Source organism: Saccopteryx bilineata, chromosome 3 (assembly GCF_036850765.1).
Source record: "Saccopteryx bilineata isolate mSacBil1 chromosome 3, mSacBil1_pri_phased_curated, whole genome shotgun sequence".
Classification (NCBI taxonomy): domain Eukaryota; kingdom Metazoa; phylum Chordata; class Mammalia; order Chiroptera; family Emballonuridae; genus Saccopteryx; species Saccopteryx bilineata.
In genome coordinates, this window is record NC_089492.1 from 212,959,673 (window position 1) to 212,973,716 (window position 14,044).

General features: G+C 38.8%; 1 protein-coding gene across 1 annotated transcript in view; it reads right to left on the reverse strand.

Moving 5' to 3' along the window:
* Positions 1 to 9,007: 9,007 nt before the first annotated feature.
* The window catches only part of CLCA1 (chloride channel accessory 1), a 39,838-nt gene continuing 34,801 nt past the window's right edge, over positions 9,008 to 14,044 (reverse strand). Inside the window, exons 13-14 of the mRNA XM_066268741.1 lie at positions 12,613 to 12,849; positions 9,008 to 11,660 (exon numbers count right to left, since the gene is read on the reverse strand). Of these exons, the coding sequence (XP_066124838.1) occupies positions 11,272 to 11,660; positions 12,613 to 12,849 (626 nt within the window). The 3' untranslated portion in view covers positions 9,008 to 11,271. The remainder of the gene's footprint in view (positions 11,661 to 12,612; positions 12,850 to 14,044) is intronic.

Genomic DNA, 14,044 nt, shown 5'->3' on the forward strand with positions numbered 1-14,044 from the left:
TCTGATTGGGAGTTTTCTGCTTTATTATCTTTGAAATCACTAATTTTATCTTCTGCTTCATCTACCTATTCTTAATAGCCTGTAATGTATTCTTCACTTTAGTATGTTTTCATTTCTTACTGTTCCTTTTGTATTTTTTATCTCTGTGTTTATGTTTCCTATATCTTTGTTGAAGTTGACACTAGGTCCTCTAAGTTTATTGAGCTCCTGTATAACCAGAGTTTTGAACCCTGCTTCTGGTAGATTCATTGTCTCCATTTTATTTAACTCTTTTTCTGTTCTTTCATTTGGGACATTTTGCCTGTCTCCGTGTTTGTTTCTATCTATTAAGTAGAGAACCTTTTGTAGTCGATGTCACCCAAGCTGGGCACTCCAGGTATGCTCGCCCATGTGGACTGTGTACTACACCCTTCTGTTGTAGTTGAGCCTTGATTGCTGTTAGCAGGTGAATGTGAGGGAATTACCCCCCAGGTCAGTGAGTTGCCAGGATTGGCTGAGACTACTAGGGAAGAGCTTCTGGGTAGGGTCAAATCTAGACAGCAGGACTGTTTCAGTAGGATTCTGGTATTCAGTGAGTCTTCCCCTTGAGTATGTTGCTTGTGATGGTGGTTGGGTGGTACTCTGACGTGGTGGGTGGTGGGCTGCTGACCACTGGATCTGAGACCTCCTCGTATGTCTCTGGTGCCTTTTGAGCTGCTGTCTCAGAACTGGAGCTCAGAGTGAGTTTAATTTCTAGTGCAAGGCCTGTAAGAGGAATGCCCAGGACTCTAGCAGCCCTCTATCTCACTTAGCCACATTCCCTGCTGGTTTTTATAGCCAGAATTTATGGGGACTTTTCTTCCTGGCACTGGATCCTGGGCTGGGGAAGCTGGTGTGGGGCTCAGACTCCTTGCTCTTGGGGGGGAGGTCATCTCCACAGCTGTGATATTCCTTCTGATTTTTATCCACCACATGTGGGCGTGGGACCAGCTTGTTCCGTGTTTCCACCCATTCTAACAGTCCTGATGTTGCTGTTTCTTTATATCCTTAGTTATAGGACTTCTGTTCAGCTAGATTTCAGGTGATTCTGCATTATAATTGTTTTGTAGTTTAGTTGTAATTTTAATAGGGTTGTGAAAGGATACGAGTATACTTTTACCTATGCTGCCTTCTTGACCAGAAGCTACTGTGTTTTTATTTTTGTAAACATTTAAAAACTAGATACATATAAACATTCTACTGAAAGACTTTTTTTGAAATGAGAATGAAGACGATGGAGGTCATGAGATAACAAATATTGACAGTAATTCCTCTGTGCCGGGCCCTACTCTAACTACTCTGCTTATATTTACTCAATTAATTTTCTTATTAATAGTATGATGCCTTTATTCCCTCCTATAGATAAGGAAGTTGTAGTACAGCCAGATAAGTAACTTGTTCAATGTTTTATAACTAGTGAGTAGATATATATTCTTAAAGCACTTTTTTATGACAGAAAATATTTTATAAATCCTGTTTTAAATGCCTGAGTAGGATTTAATTGCATTGAATGCATCATAATTTATTGTTATTGAAATTGTTTTCAATTTGGGTATCTTTCAGATATTGTTGGATTTGCTCATGATAGATATCTGGACATAAAATGACACACCAAAGGGTGAAGATGTTTATGGCCCTTGGCATTGCCAGTTGCTTTCTGGAAAGACAGTTTCCACTTCTACAGTCCATGAACTAGCATATGAGAATATATATCTCATTGTACTTAACAAGTATTAACATTTAATATCTTTATTAGTTAGAAAAGTAAAAATGTGTCCTATATTTATTTTAAATTTAGTAACATGAAATTTATTGTTGTTATTGTTATCAGTCAGTGGGATTGCTTACAGGACCCAGAGAATTAGGGATGGGAGATTTTCATATGAGGAAATTTAATGAATCAATCCATTTTAGTGCTTACTAGATTCTGATTGTTATTCTTAGTAACCTTTGTCACAGCTTGTTATTCATGACCACTGATTCACTACCAGGAATGCATATTTGTTACATGAGTGTCTACACAGATCCAGTCTTATACAGTAGGAACATAGGGCAGCAAAGCAGCCTAACTGGACAACTACATTACATTATATTAACAAATTTGATCCTCACATTATCCACCATTAAAACAGAAAAACAATGAACTCTGTACATTGTTAGCAAAATTGATTGGCACTCGATTCTAAAGTTAATAGCTGCATTGATAACAGTCCCTTGTAACAGTTCTTTTGGTCACCTGGTTTCCCCCCTTATTTCCTGGTTACTGGCTGTATTATAAATGTAAATAAGGAAGTATAGCTAAGGAAATTGAATTAAATATAAAATGTTTCCTGTGTATAGAATGTTGATTACATAATAAAAAATTAGGTTCAGAGGTGGAGGAGGGTATGGGAGCATAAATGGTGATGGACAAAGACTTGACTTGGGGGTGAACACACACTGCAATGTACAGAGATGTGTTATAGAATTGGGCACCTGAAACCTGTATAATTATGTTCAATTTAAAAGTTAGGTCTATAATGAGAGTATTTGAAAATTCTTTTTTGAAAAGCAAAATGCAAAAAAATTGGTTAATGTGAGGTATTAGTTATGTCAGATAAACTAATATGCTATTAAATTTCCCTCTACTATTATTCTAGAAATATTTACTGATCATCTATCTTGTCTGGGTCATTTGGTTTCATTTCACCTGCTTTCAAGAAGATGTTGCTAATAATATAGGGATGAATTTATGTTTAGGGAGAAATAGTTCAAAGTAGCAGAACTGCCTGGGTTAAAAATGCTGAAATGCTGACTTTGTCACTAATTAGCTGTATGATCTTACTCAATTTGTTGGACCAGTCTTTGCCTCAGCATCCTCATTTGTAAAATGTGGATAACAATGTTACCAAAATCATAGTGTTTCTGCGAGAAAAATTAGATAATATAGCAGAAGCTCTTAGAGCAGAACCTGACTCATAGTAAGTGCTAAGTAAATATTACCTATTCTTTTTATTAGTACTAAATAATAAGTGTTCTTAATATTATTATTTTACATATTCTAATTACTTTTACTAAGGAAAGTTGCTTGCCTCCACTCTCTTCATCAAGCTAATATTTTGCAAATAGCATTAGTATAACTAGAACTATATTTCTGGAGTCAGCCTGCCAATAAGTCATCCTGGAACTGCTTCTTGGTTTGGGTAAAAAGGACATATGAAAATCTGAGGCTTGTACAATGTTGACTCAGCTCATGAACTGGGCTTCTGTTTCAAGAGGGAGTATGGTAACTTATTAAAGAGGTTGGTCTCAAGACTGCAAATAACTACGTTTTAAATACTACTTATATCAGATTGCAGGCCAATTATTTCACTCTGAGCATTAATTGCCCTTCTATATAGCCTTTGGACATGACATGACTTCCGGTTAGAGGATTCTGGTTTGGCTCCTTGCTGGCTGTGCCTCTCTCAGACATGAGCGTGAGTCCTGTGTTACACCTGGTCCTGCACTCAGAAAGGTCCTGCGCTTGGTTCATGCTCTGCTATAGTTGTCTTGAAATTCTTAATGATTTTGTCTTTGGTTTTGTGTTCGTAGGTGAAGTCTAATGGGATAATGCATTATGCATGTAAGTAGGGGAGATGCATGCAATATGTGTCTACCCTATTGGCATATAATAGCATTCACAATGTCCCATGACTACAGAATTCAGTTGGACTCACAGTGTGTTGGAGTTCAGTAAGACTCAAAGGGAGTGCAAAGTGAACATGTTACCTTTATGACTAAGTTGTTCTCTGTCAGCCCAGAGAGGCTGTGATTTCAGTGTGATCAAAAACTTTATTTCCTGACCAGGCAGTGGTGCAGTGGATAGAGCGTTGGACTGGGATGCGGAGGACCCAGGTTCGAGACTCCAAGGTCGCCAGCTTGAGCGCAGGCTCATCTGGTTTGAGCAAAAGCTCACCAGGTTGGGACCCAAGGTCGCTGGCTAGAGCAAGGGGTTACTCAGTCTGCTGTAGCCCCGTGGTCAAGGCACATATGAGAAAGCACTCAATAAACAACTAAGTTGTCTCAGCAAAAAACTAATGATTGATGCTTCTCAGCTTCTCATCTCTCCCGTTCCTGACTGTCTGTCCCTGTCTGTCCCTCTCTCTGACTCTCTCTCTGTCTCTGTAAAAAAAAAACTCAAAAAACAAAAAAATTTATTTGAAGGCAGAAAGAGGGCAGTGACATTCTAAGAAACACAAATGACCTAAAAACTACTTGTATCCTCTATTATTTATGTTATTTCCCTTTGTATCCAATGACTTATGTTAAAAATGATGACCTAGAAGGAAAGAGAAAACCCATAGTTTCTTTTTCTTTAGTCCTTCCTTTCTTCCTTATCGGTGAGCTTAAGGTTGATAGCACATAGCAAGATATAAAATAAAAATGCTTGAGTCAGTTTTGTGCAGTGTTTTCACTGTTTTGGGCAATAATGAAACATAAATGCATAAAGAAGCTACAAAAATACAAACTGTGTATACCATGTACAAATAAAATGTCTTATATTCACATAGAACTGGCATTGTACAATATAAAGATAAATGGCAAAAGTTAGATGGATACTTTAAAATAGTAATTTTTCTTTATGCAAAACAATTTTAATTAACAAATTAAAAAACCATGATAAGCTGAGAAACTTTGAGAGAAAGGAAAAAGCTTTATATTTTAATAACATTATTTTTATTCTTGCTTAAACAAGGTTATTCTGCATTTTCATTTTGCACTGGGTCTACTAAATTAATGATCTGGTCCTATCCTCTTTCTATACGGTGTATAGTCCACAAGGCCAGGGGTTGTATCCATCTAGTGAGTGACTTCCCACCCCTTCTGAAACATGCTGCAAATATCTGAACCTTGATATTGCTTGATAAGTAATTGATCCTTCTGTGGCTTGCATTAACCGTAACTGACTTGGATGCCAGGGTGAGTCCTACCTAGGACAGATTGCTATTGGTGTGTCAACTTCCAAGCTGGAGAGATGGACAAAGGGCAACTGTTGATCTGGTATGTGGGCTGAAGGGGCCACACCTATGTACATGAGGTTCATGAGGTTGAGGGTGAGTGAGGACTGAATTTGGAGAAGATAGGAAGAAGAGGGTGTTCCATGGTTCATCTGTTCCTCAGCCACCATGTTCTAGCATCATATGAGTGGGGATTCAAGAATTTTAAATTTGAACTTGGCCTTCCAAGTCATTATGAAGGTATAACACATTTTAATAGCTGTTAGCCTCATTTATGATATTTGCATATTTATGTTACCGAAACGACGAGACCTTGATTCTTATCTTCTTGAAAGAAAGAATTCAGTCAAGATACAAAGTGCAGTAAGTAAAACAAGAATTTATTGGCCATGAAGGAGGAAAGTCAGAGAAAAGGGGACCTTGGAGACAGATTCAGGGGTTAGCTTGGGACGAGCTGCTGCTGCCCACTGCTCCCCTGGTTGCAAGTCTTGTAGTGTCCCTTAGAGCTTAAGAGAAAGAGGGACAAGGAAAACATGCCTGAGGCAAGAAGGAGAGGAGAAGGAGGAGGAGGAAGGCGTGGGAGTGCTTCCAGGAAGGAGAGCACTCTGGGTCCTCAGTCTTAAGAAATTTTACGGGTGGCAATTTTAGGGGAGGCCCCAGAGGAGGATCTCAACAGAATATTCATTAGCTTTCCAGGTGGGTCCTTTAGGGTTGTGGTCTCTAGTGTTGGTTGGTGCCGAGGCAGGGGGTCATTAGTTAATGCAGCTGGTCCTGAGGTCAGTCGTGGCTTCCCTTCATCTGCTTTTCCTGCATATCTGGGCTTGGAGCTGAAACAAAACTGAGGCCTAGATGTTATTTCTAGGACTTAATGCTTAAGGGAGTGGTTGTGCAAGGGCTTGTATGGGGGTCATATGAGGCTATTCTCCTGCCTCTTGTTTCTCTTCTAAGGGAGTCTAAAACCACATGACTAGTGATATGCCAGGGGAGGAGTAAGAGAGTCCAAACCACACAACCAATGATATGAAAGGTCAAAGGGGTCTAAACTGCATGACCAGATAAGGGCGGAAAGGTCACCATGGAGGCGAGGTCCTTGTTTTCCCAGTTTTGCCCATTGCCAGGCACCCAGAGATCTCTGCCTTGATGACCTTCTGTACTTAGATCATCATCCTTGCTCTGCTCATGTCTGTCTGTCTTACTGTTCATCACATTTAGACACATGATATGTAGATCTTCGTTTGTACTTTTTCCCCAGGGCTCCTCAAATATTAGGAGAGGGCCTAGATGTGAGTACATAGAGCACTTAACAAAAACCCAGTAAATGTTGACTATTATCAATATCAGATAATATAACAAATAACGATGGTAATAATGGAGCACCAGTCCCTTCTTGGCCAAGGCCCTGAAACCCTACCTACCTCTCTCTCCCTCTACACCTCCTCCTCACTTTCAGTGGTGGGGTGATAATGGTAGTGGTAGTTTTCTGCTTTCCAATCCCCAGATACTAGGGCCTTGCTCTAGACTGCCTGGATCCTGAAGCACTGCCCTGGGTCCCACAGCCACACCCTGTGAGCAGGGCAGCAGCCACGCTGTGCCTCCTGAGTCATGCCGGAGCCTGGTGTGCCCTGTGCCTTCTCAACTGTGCTGTCCGTTCTGCAGCTGTTCACAGGCTTGTTTGTTTGCTTTTTTCCTTATGAATTTGGAACTACTTTTGAAAGTTAGAACAAAATTTTTCTCTATAACAGTTAAAAATAGGCTATGAAAAACCATTTATCATGTTTCACTTTTTACATTGGGTGCCAGGTAGAATTCATTGAGGCCATATGTCAGGTAGATTTTTAAAGTACAATTTTAAAACTGGTGCTGTTGGAAATGCAGATTGGTACAGCCACTGTTTAAAGCAGTATGTAGTTGCCTCAAAAAAAATTTAAAATGGGACTGCTTTATGAACTAGCAATTCCACTTCTAAGAATGTATCCAAAGACACATGAAACACTAATTCGGAAGAATATATTCACCCCTGTATTCATTGCAGCATCATTTACCATAGTCAAGATTTGCAAGCAGCCCAGTGTCCATCAATAGATGAGTGGATAAAAAAGCTGTGGTACATTTATGCAGTGGACTACTACTCAGCCATAAAAAAAGTGATCCTACCTTTCACAACAGCTTGGATGGATCTGGAAAGTATTATGCTAAGAGAAATAAGACAGTCAGAGAGAGACAAGTACCATATGATCTCACCTGTATGTGGAACTAATGAACACAGTGCTTATATTCTCTCTTTCTTGTTCTTTTGCTAGTGTTGATATCAGCAGATTATCATCAAGGGAATGAAAAGAATTATATCTAGTGCTTCTGGAAATAGATTTTGTTTAACATGTAAGATGTAGTAATATTTGGAGAGGTAGAGTTCAGATTAGGGCCATTTTCTTTCTTTACTTTCACTTGGTTTTCTCTGCTTATTTTATACTTACAGCCATACATCATGAAAGTGGAAGCCTCACTTCCTCTAGCAGATACTATGTGTAGAAGAGCCTACCAACCCATGAACTCTTGAAATAAATGCTTCTCCTAAAATAATGCCGACATACTGTGTATTGTTAATTGCCTGCTTGCTTGTTTATAGGTCAACTGGCTATAAACTCCTTGAGAGAAGAACCCACACCTGGCTTGTTTACCCACTGTATCCTTGGCATCTAACACAGATCTTACAATACAATGTGGGTACTTAAAATTTTTGCTGAGTAGATAATGAATGCCTCAAGCACACAGACAATATGTTTCATACAAAGCTAGGAATTTTTGAACAGGTATAATAAGAAGGCAAGTTTATGAGGGAGTTTAAGGGACTTGAAATGACATACGAACATATATAGGGGCTCTAAGAGGAAGAAATAATAGGCAGGGTAAAAAGAGGCAATCAGATGATGAGTAGCCATCATGAAATTGCAAAGCCAGTTCAGTGGGGTATAAGTGAACAACTCAGAGGAGGTTGTGGCCAGTACAAGATACTGGATTTTAAGATTTCATTGTTAGATCTATTTTAGGTTATTACTATGTCTAGATTGTAATGTTGGAAGTATTAAGTCAAGCCATGTGGAATTGAGAATATTCTCCCATTTCTATTTATAAAAGGCACTTACATGATCCATTATAATAGTTCACTAAAGTTTAGTATAGATAGGATGAACAGTATGAATTTTGAGGCTAAGATATTATAAACTCATTCATATAGGTCCTGACACCAGGCAGAGTGATTTTTGGAGGTTAAGTACAGAGGAGTGAGTGTGTGGCTCAGCTGCATACCCTGGTGAGTCTGGTAGATGACAGTGAAGGGAGAGAATGAAAGAAAGCATAAATCAATGGCATAGTATGGAAGCTTTAAAAGCACCACCAACAAAGCCCTGAGATATAGGGGTATGGTCTAGGTTGAGAGTTGCAAAGAGGAGCTTGGAAAACGCTTCTCCTCACCCCTGGTATTGGGTACTGGGAGCAGCAGCAGCCTCCTCTAGGAGAAAGAAAATCTTCCAATAAAATTTCAGGCTCAGTTAAGTAGAGAAGGCAAGGAAGACAAAGCTGTGTTTCCAGAAGAGAAAGTCTAGGAAGGAGAGAGGCTTTTATTTGAAAATTTTAAGTTACCATTGCCTAGAATCTATTCACCAGATTTATCCACTTAATTGGTTTATCAGAAACTTAAAAAATCTAAGGTCATTGTGAGCTGATGATGGCATAAAGCAAAATCTTATTTTTTAATTTTTTTATCACATATGGCAATCTGTATTCATTTTATAAAAAGCTGGCCTATAACCCAATGTACCCAAGAATATTTCCTTTGATGTTACCTACTTTTTGTCCTATCTGTATGCTGGTAATTATCTCATTTCTCTGGAGTAATATTATATATCCCTGTGCAGTTTCTGATTATTATATATCCCAAGTGTAATGCTGGTAGTTGAGGCCAGGCAGGTTCGTAATGGATTCGGGCAGAGAGGAACTGTGGAACCAGAAAGTATCAGGCCATTCCCTTTTATTGAAGGCTCACAGAGATAGGCAAGCAAATAAACTAAAGAAAACCTGCTTTTTGCAGTGGAGGGCAAGGGATTAGGAAAACTGCCCCTCAAGGTGGCAGCTGAGGGAATCATGGAACCGCACTTAGCAGTGGCAGGAGAGCAGTCTGGGAGAATTGCCACCGAGGAAAGCACCCAGAGCTTTCCACAGAGACACACACGTGGCTTTCTGCCAGGTGCTCGCGCACTAATCGTGCAAAGTGCTTGCTGCCGGGAAACCAGCAAGCAAATCTAACACAGCTGTTTTCCCCACACCAAGGCACAGTCCATTGAGTTTACCCAAGTGGGAAATTAAAAATCTCAATTAGCAACTTAGAAATTTTTTAAGGCAAAACCCATGGCAGCGATACTCTAGGGCTGCGTTTGGGGTCTCAGACTCATTTGTCCACATGGGTCGGGTGAATGGCTCTGTAGTCAGGTGTGTGCTCTAGTTTGGTTTCATAACTTTTGGAAAAAGATTTCAATCTGACCCTCAGAACTCTCTGCTCTTCGATTATTTATAACAAATCTGTACCTAAGAAAAACTAGTTACGGAAAACGGCCTGAAGGACATGGAATCTGTTTACTACAAATTTTATCTTTGGAGCGAACTCAAGAGCTACTTGCTCGATTTGTATTGTTTGGGCATCTTTCCTGAACAGTGCTGGGGTGTCAGTCACTCCACTGTAACAGTGCAGTGAACTGTGGCTACAATGATGGATGTTGTGATCAGCATGCCGTATTAAACTTGGATTATTATATGGAAGTAGCTCAAGGTACTGTCCTTAATTAACATCACAGTACCCTAATTTATTAAGGATCTATACATGAAAATTTATGTGGGTCTCAACTAGAAAAAGCCATTCTCCTCCTGAACCTCTGGGTTTTCATTGTATTCTCTGTTAACCTTGTCACTCTTTTTGTCTCCTTTGTTATGCCAGCCAAGAAGCTCAAAATGAAATGTGTGACAAGGCTGTAGCAATTGTACAGAACGTTATGTTAAGTTCTGGGTGTGCCTAACCTTCCTTCAGTTTTTATTGCATATTAACCTCTCTCCTTTTTTTTTTCTTGTTTTTATTGTGTTTGTTGTATGTATCTCTAAGGTGCCTCAAATCCTGTTCTGAAATAAGGAAGATATATAAAGAAATATATTTGGGATCTATGTAGAAACAATCTTCTATTTTGTTTTCAGGCAGAGAGCCACCCACAGCTTGAACTCATTATGCTAATGAAATGGAGAATCTGAGACATCTTTCATCTGAATACTTCCTGTTGGAGGCTCTGGTGTCTGTGATTAGTTCTTGATGGGATTGCTGTACTGCCGAGTCTGTTTGTATCCTTTTTTCCTTTTCTTCTCCCTCCTCTTTCTTCTGTCATGCCCTCGCCTCTCCCCTCTTTATGCAGTCCCTCATGTGGTCCTCAAAGTCCTCTTTCTCAAGGGTAGTTCTGATTATATCTGCCCTTAATTTTTAAAAAAATGCTCAAATTGTTTTTATTGCCTATGGGGAAAAGGCCAGATTTTATTCTTCTTTTTGTACTTAGGACCTTGCATAGGTCAGGACTATAGTAGGCAGCAGATGAATGTTTGTTGACTAAACTGAATTGCATTACATAACATAGTGCATAGAAAACACTGGTAGAGCACTTGGCACAAAAAAATGCTTACTTCTCAATCTCTTTCCCTTCACACCTGCCATAAACCTGCTTTTCCTACCTCATCTTCCACCACTGTGACTTTAATCTTCATTGACTCATAATTTCATGCATAAACATATACTTTTACGCCCATGAAGTCTTCATCATGCTGTTCTTTATACAATATCATTTCTTCTTTAAATACATCATCCTTGCCCAATACAGCTTCTTGGTGATAGTGGTTCAAATTTTCTCTATAACAAGCTGTGCTTTTTATATTTAAATAGTTTGATCTAGTTGGACATTTCTGGCATCTTTCATATGCAAGTACATGTTCTTTTTAATCAGCAAAGCTCCTTAAAATGAATGAAAACTTACTTTCATTTATCGATACAAGTACCCCTTCTTTCTAGTATTCAAAATCATTAATAAATGATAACTAAACTTTTGGATTTGAATCAATAGTTTTTATATATACATATCCAGTTGTTTAGCATTTTATTTCATTAACTTACCCTCTGCAGGAAGTCTAAAATACATTTTTGAATATTTTATGATCAAAAGAATGGATGATTTATTTATCTAATGAAAACTCAACCCAAGGCTACTGACAGCTGCAATTCTCCTAGCCATTTCCACATAATTTTTAAAATGTGAATGCCAGGAATGGTGCTGTTGATATTTATGTCAGGACAAGGAAGAGAAGGACTAGGTGTCTCTGGAGGAGCCTGTGGGGGAATAAACAAAGATACTTGTGCAATGTTGGAGATTTCTGACATCAGGTTGACCTTATCAACGGCCTGAACAGCAATGAAGAGATCTGTGCCATTTTCAAAAGTGATGCCTTCTGGTTTAAACACAAAGACTTCTTCAGAGTTGGCCTCCTTTGGAATAAGGTTAGTAGTGTTCACTTGAAATGATTCATTGAACTTGTCTCTGAGATCAAGAATATTTGTGCTTACTCCAATGATATACTTGTAAGCTGGAAAAGAAAAAAAAAAAGGATGTGACTTGCAATTCTTCAAGTTTTAGAAGGCTGTTAGACACTCTCAACATCCCATAAAGTTCCAATGAATATGTGATTGATGCTTCATTATTAAAACCATTTGTATTTTTTAACATTGTTATTTGTGTATCTTGACAGACTGATAAATATAAAACTGGATCAGGTGTGGTCAGTATTTCTGGGCATAGTGCCTGGCGAAGACAGGAGGTTATTTAATTATTATTTAATTATTTATAGAGGAGTTTTTGGTGCTATTGCTTCTTAGACTTTAATGTGTGCACAGATGACCCTGAGCTCTTAAAATGCAGGTTCTGGTTCTATAGGTCTGGGGCGGGCCTCACATTCTAATCTACAGTCTCTAATGAGCATTTGTGTGATGCTCAGGGCACAGTTCTTGAGAGGTTTCTTTCAAAGGACAGATCTGCTCCATAGATATCCATGCTATATTCTAGATCCTCTCCAGGGGTCATTACTAAAACTGGGGTTTATTAAAGGACACTTTGGCAAGATTTCAGGAAAAAAAACAAGGATTACCTTTTCCTGGTTGAAACATCTTACACCTAAAATAGGCCAATTTTTCAGATTCTAAACCTCTCATTTTAAAATCTTTTTTAAAATAATTTTTTAATTGAGGTAACATTGGTTAATAACATTACATAAATTTCAGGGGCACAGCTTTATAATTCTCCATCTGTACACTCTATTGCATGCTCACCACCAAAAGTCTACTTTCCATTCGTTATCATATATCTGATCCCCTTTGTCCACTTTTTTCTTGCCCTGCCCCCTTCATTTCAGAAGACATTCAAGATCCCTTCTGTCTTCTGCCTTCCACGTACATCACAAAATGCCTGCCTGCCTCACTCCCTTCTGGACCTTCACTTGGCTGCTGAACTCCTTTACAGGGTCCACACCACATGCAGTTTACCTCTTCCGTGATCAAAATCGTCCCCAGGAGCCGTCCATGTCAGGTTAATAAGCTCGTTCCCTTGGAGTCTTGCCTTCAGGTCAGTGATTTTACAAGGTGGGAAGAGGTCAGGTATGGAATTTGGGACATTGGAGGCCACAAACGAACCTCCAGAAGATGTTCTGCTGAAACACACTTGCTTGCCTTGAAGATCATCCTTATTAAATTCAGGTCTTGGTGGATTCCATTTTACTTCGCCTGCATGAAAATGTTCCTCAGTATTTGGTAAGCTGCACAGAATGGCTATACCTCCCTCTGTTCTGTTACTGGATTACCCTCTTCTGCCTTCTCCCTTCCCCTTCTTTCCTACCATACACAACACTCATTAACTACTTGGTGTAAAAATACCAAATCAGTTTGTAGCAGAGAGAAAAAAGCAGAGAGAGAATCAGTTCTGTATCTCACAGATATTAGTTGAATAACTGTCATATTTCATTTTCCTGACACATTTGTCCTGGAATTGTTTCCTTTTTCATCTTTTAGCTTATCCTGATCTACCCTTCCACAAGGTCGGCATAAATACTATTCTGTTTTAAACCTCTTCAGACTGCCTCAAGAAATCTCTTCCACCTAAACAAGACTGTGGGTTCTATTATCTTTTCTTTTTCTTTGGTAATTAATCAGCTGGACCTTTAAGAATTGTCTTGATTGTTCATTCTGTGCATTTTCCTCTTTCTCCATGTTTGTGTTTAATCTTTTTATTAGACTGTAATTTCTCATAAAATGTTCTATGTTAGAGGTTCTAAATTTTATGCTTTTGAAAGACTTCTGGTTTTCTAAATGAATGTGTGAAAACCTAGTTTTTGTTGCAAATTTACTTTCTCATAAACTCTACTTCTTTGGTCCTTAACATTTTTGCCTATAAAGACATACTGATCTTCATACCCACTAATCTGGTCTTGGGCAAACACAAAGTAGGTGCATTGGCAGGTTAAGGGTTAGTATTAGATTGACCCATAGAGACCATCTCTCTTGGTTTTAAGGCTCATCAAGGTATAGAGGGAAGAACAGGGCTTCCCAAGGCCAAGCCAGGTTTTTGTTTTATGAACACTATTTGTTTTATGAACCAATAACTTCTCTAGACTCTGTTTCTCTATCTGTGAAATGGGATAATTAGGAGAATAAAATGTAATAATGGAATTAAAACACGGAACACAGGCCAGATACAGCCACTAAATCAGTCTCCCCCCCCACCCTCTTCCTCTAACTCATAAAAGACAAATGGAAATAAAATAAGCTAAAATATTTGACAGAGATATTTACAAAAGTGTGTCTTTTAAAGCTTTTCTTCCTATAGTCACATTCGTATGAGGCAACATCACATGTCTCAGAATTCTCCCTTTACTAATCATGCACCCATGCAAAGAGATCAGTGAGAAGCTTCTTGGAGGAG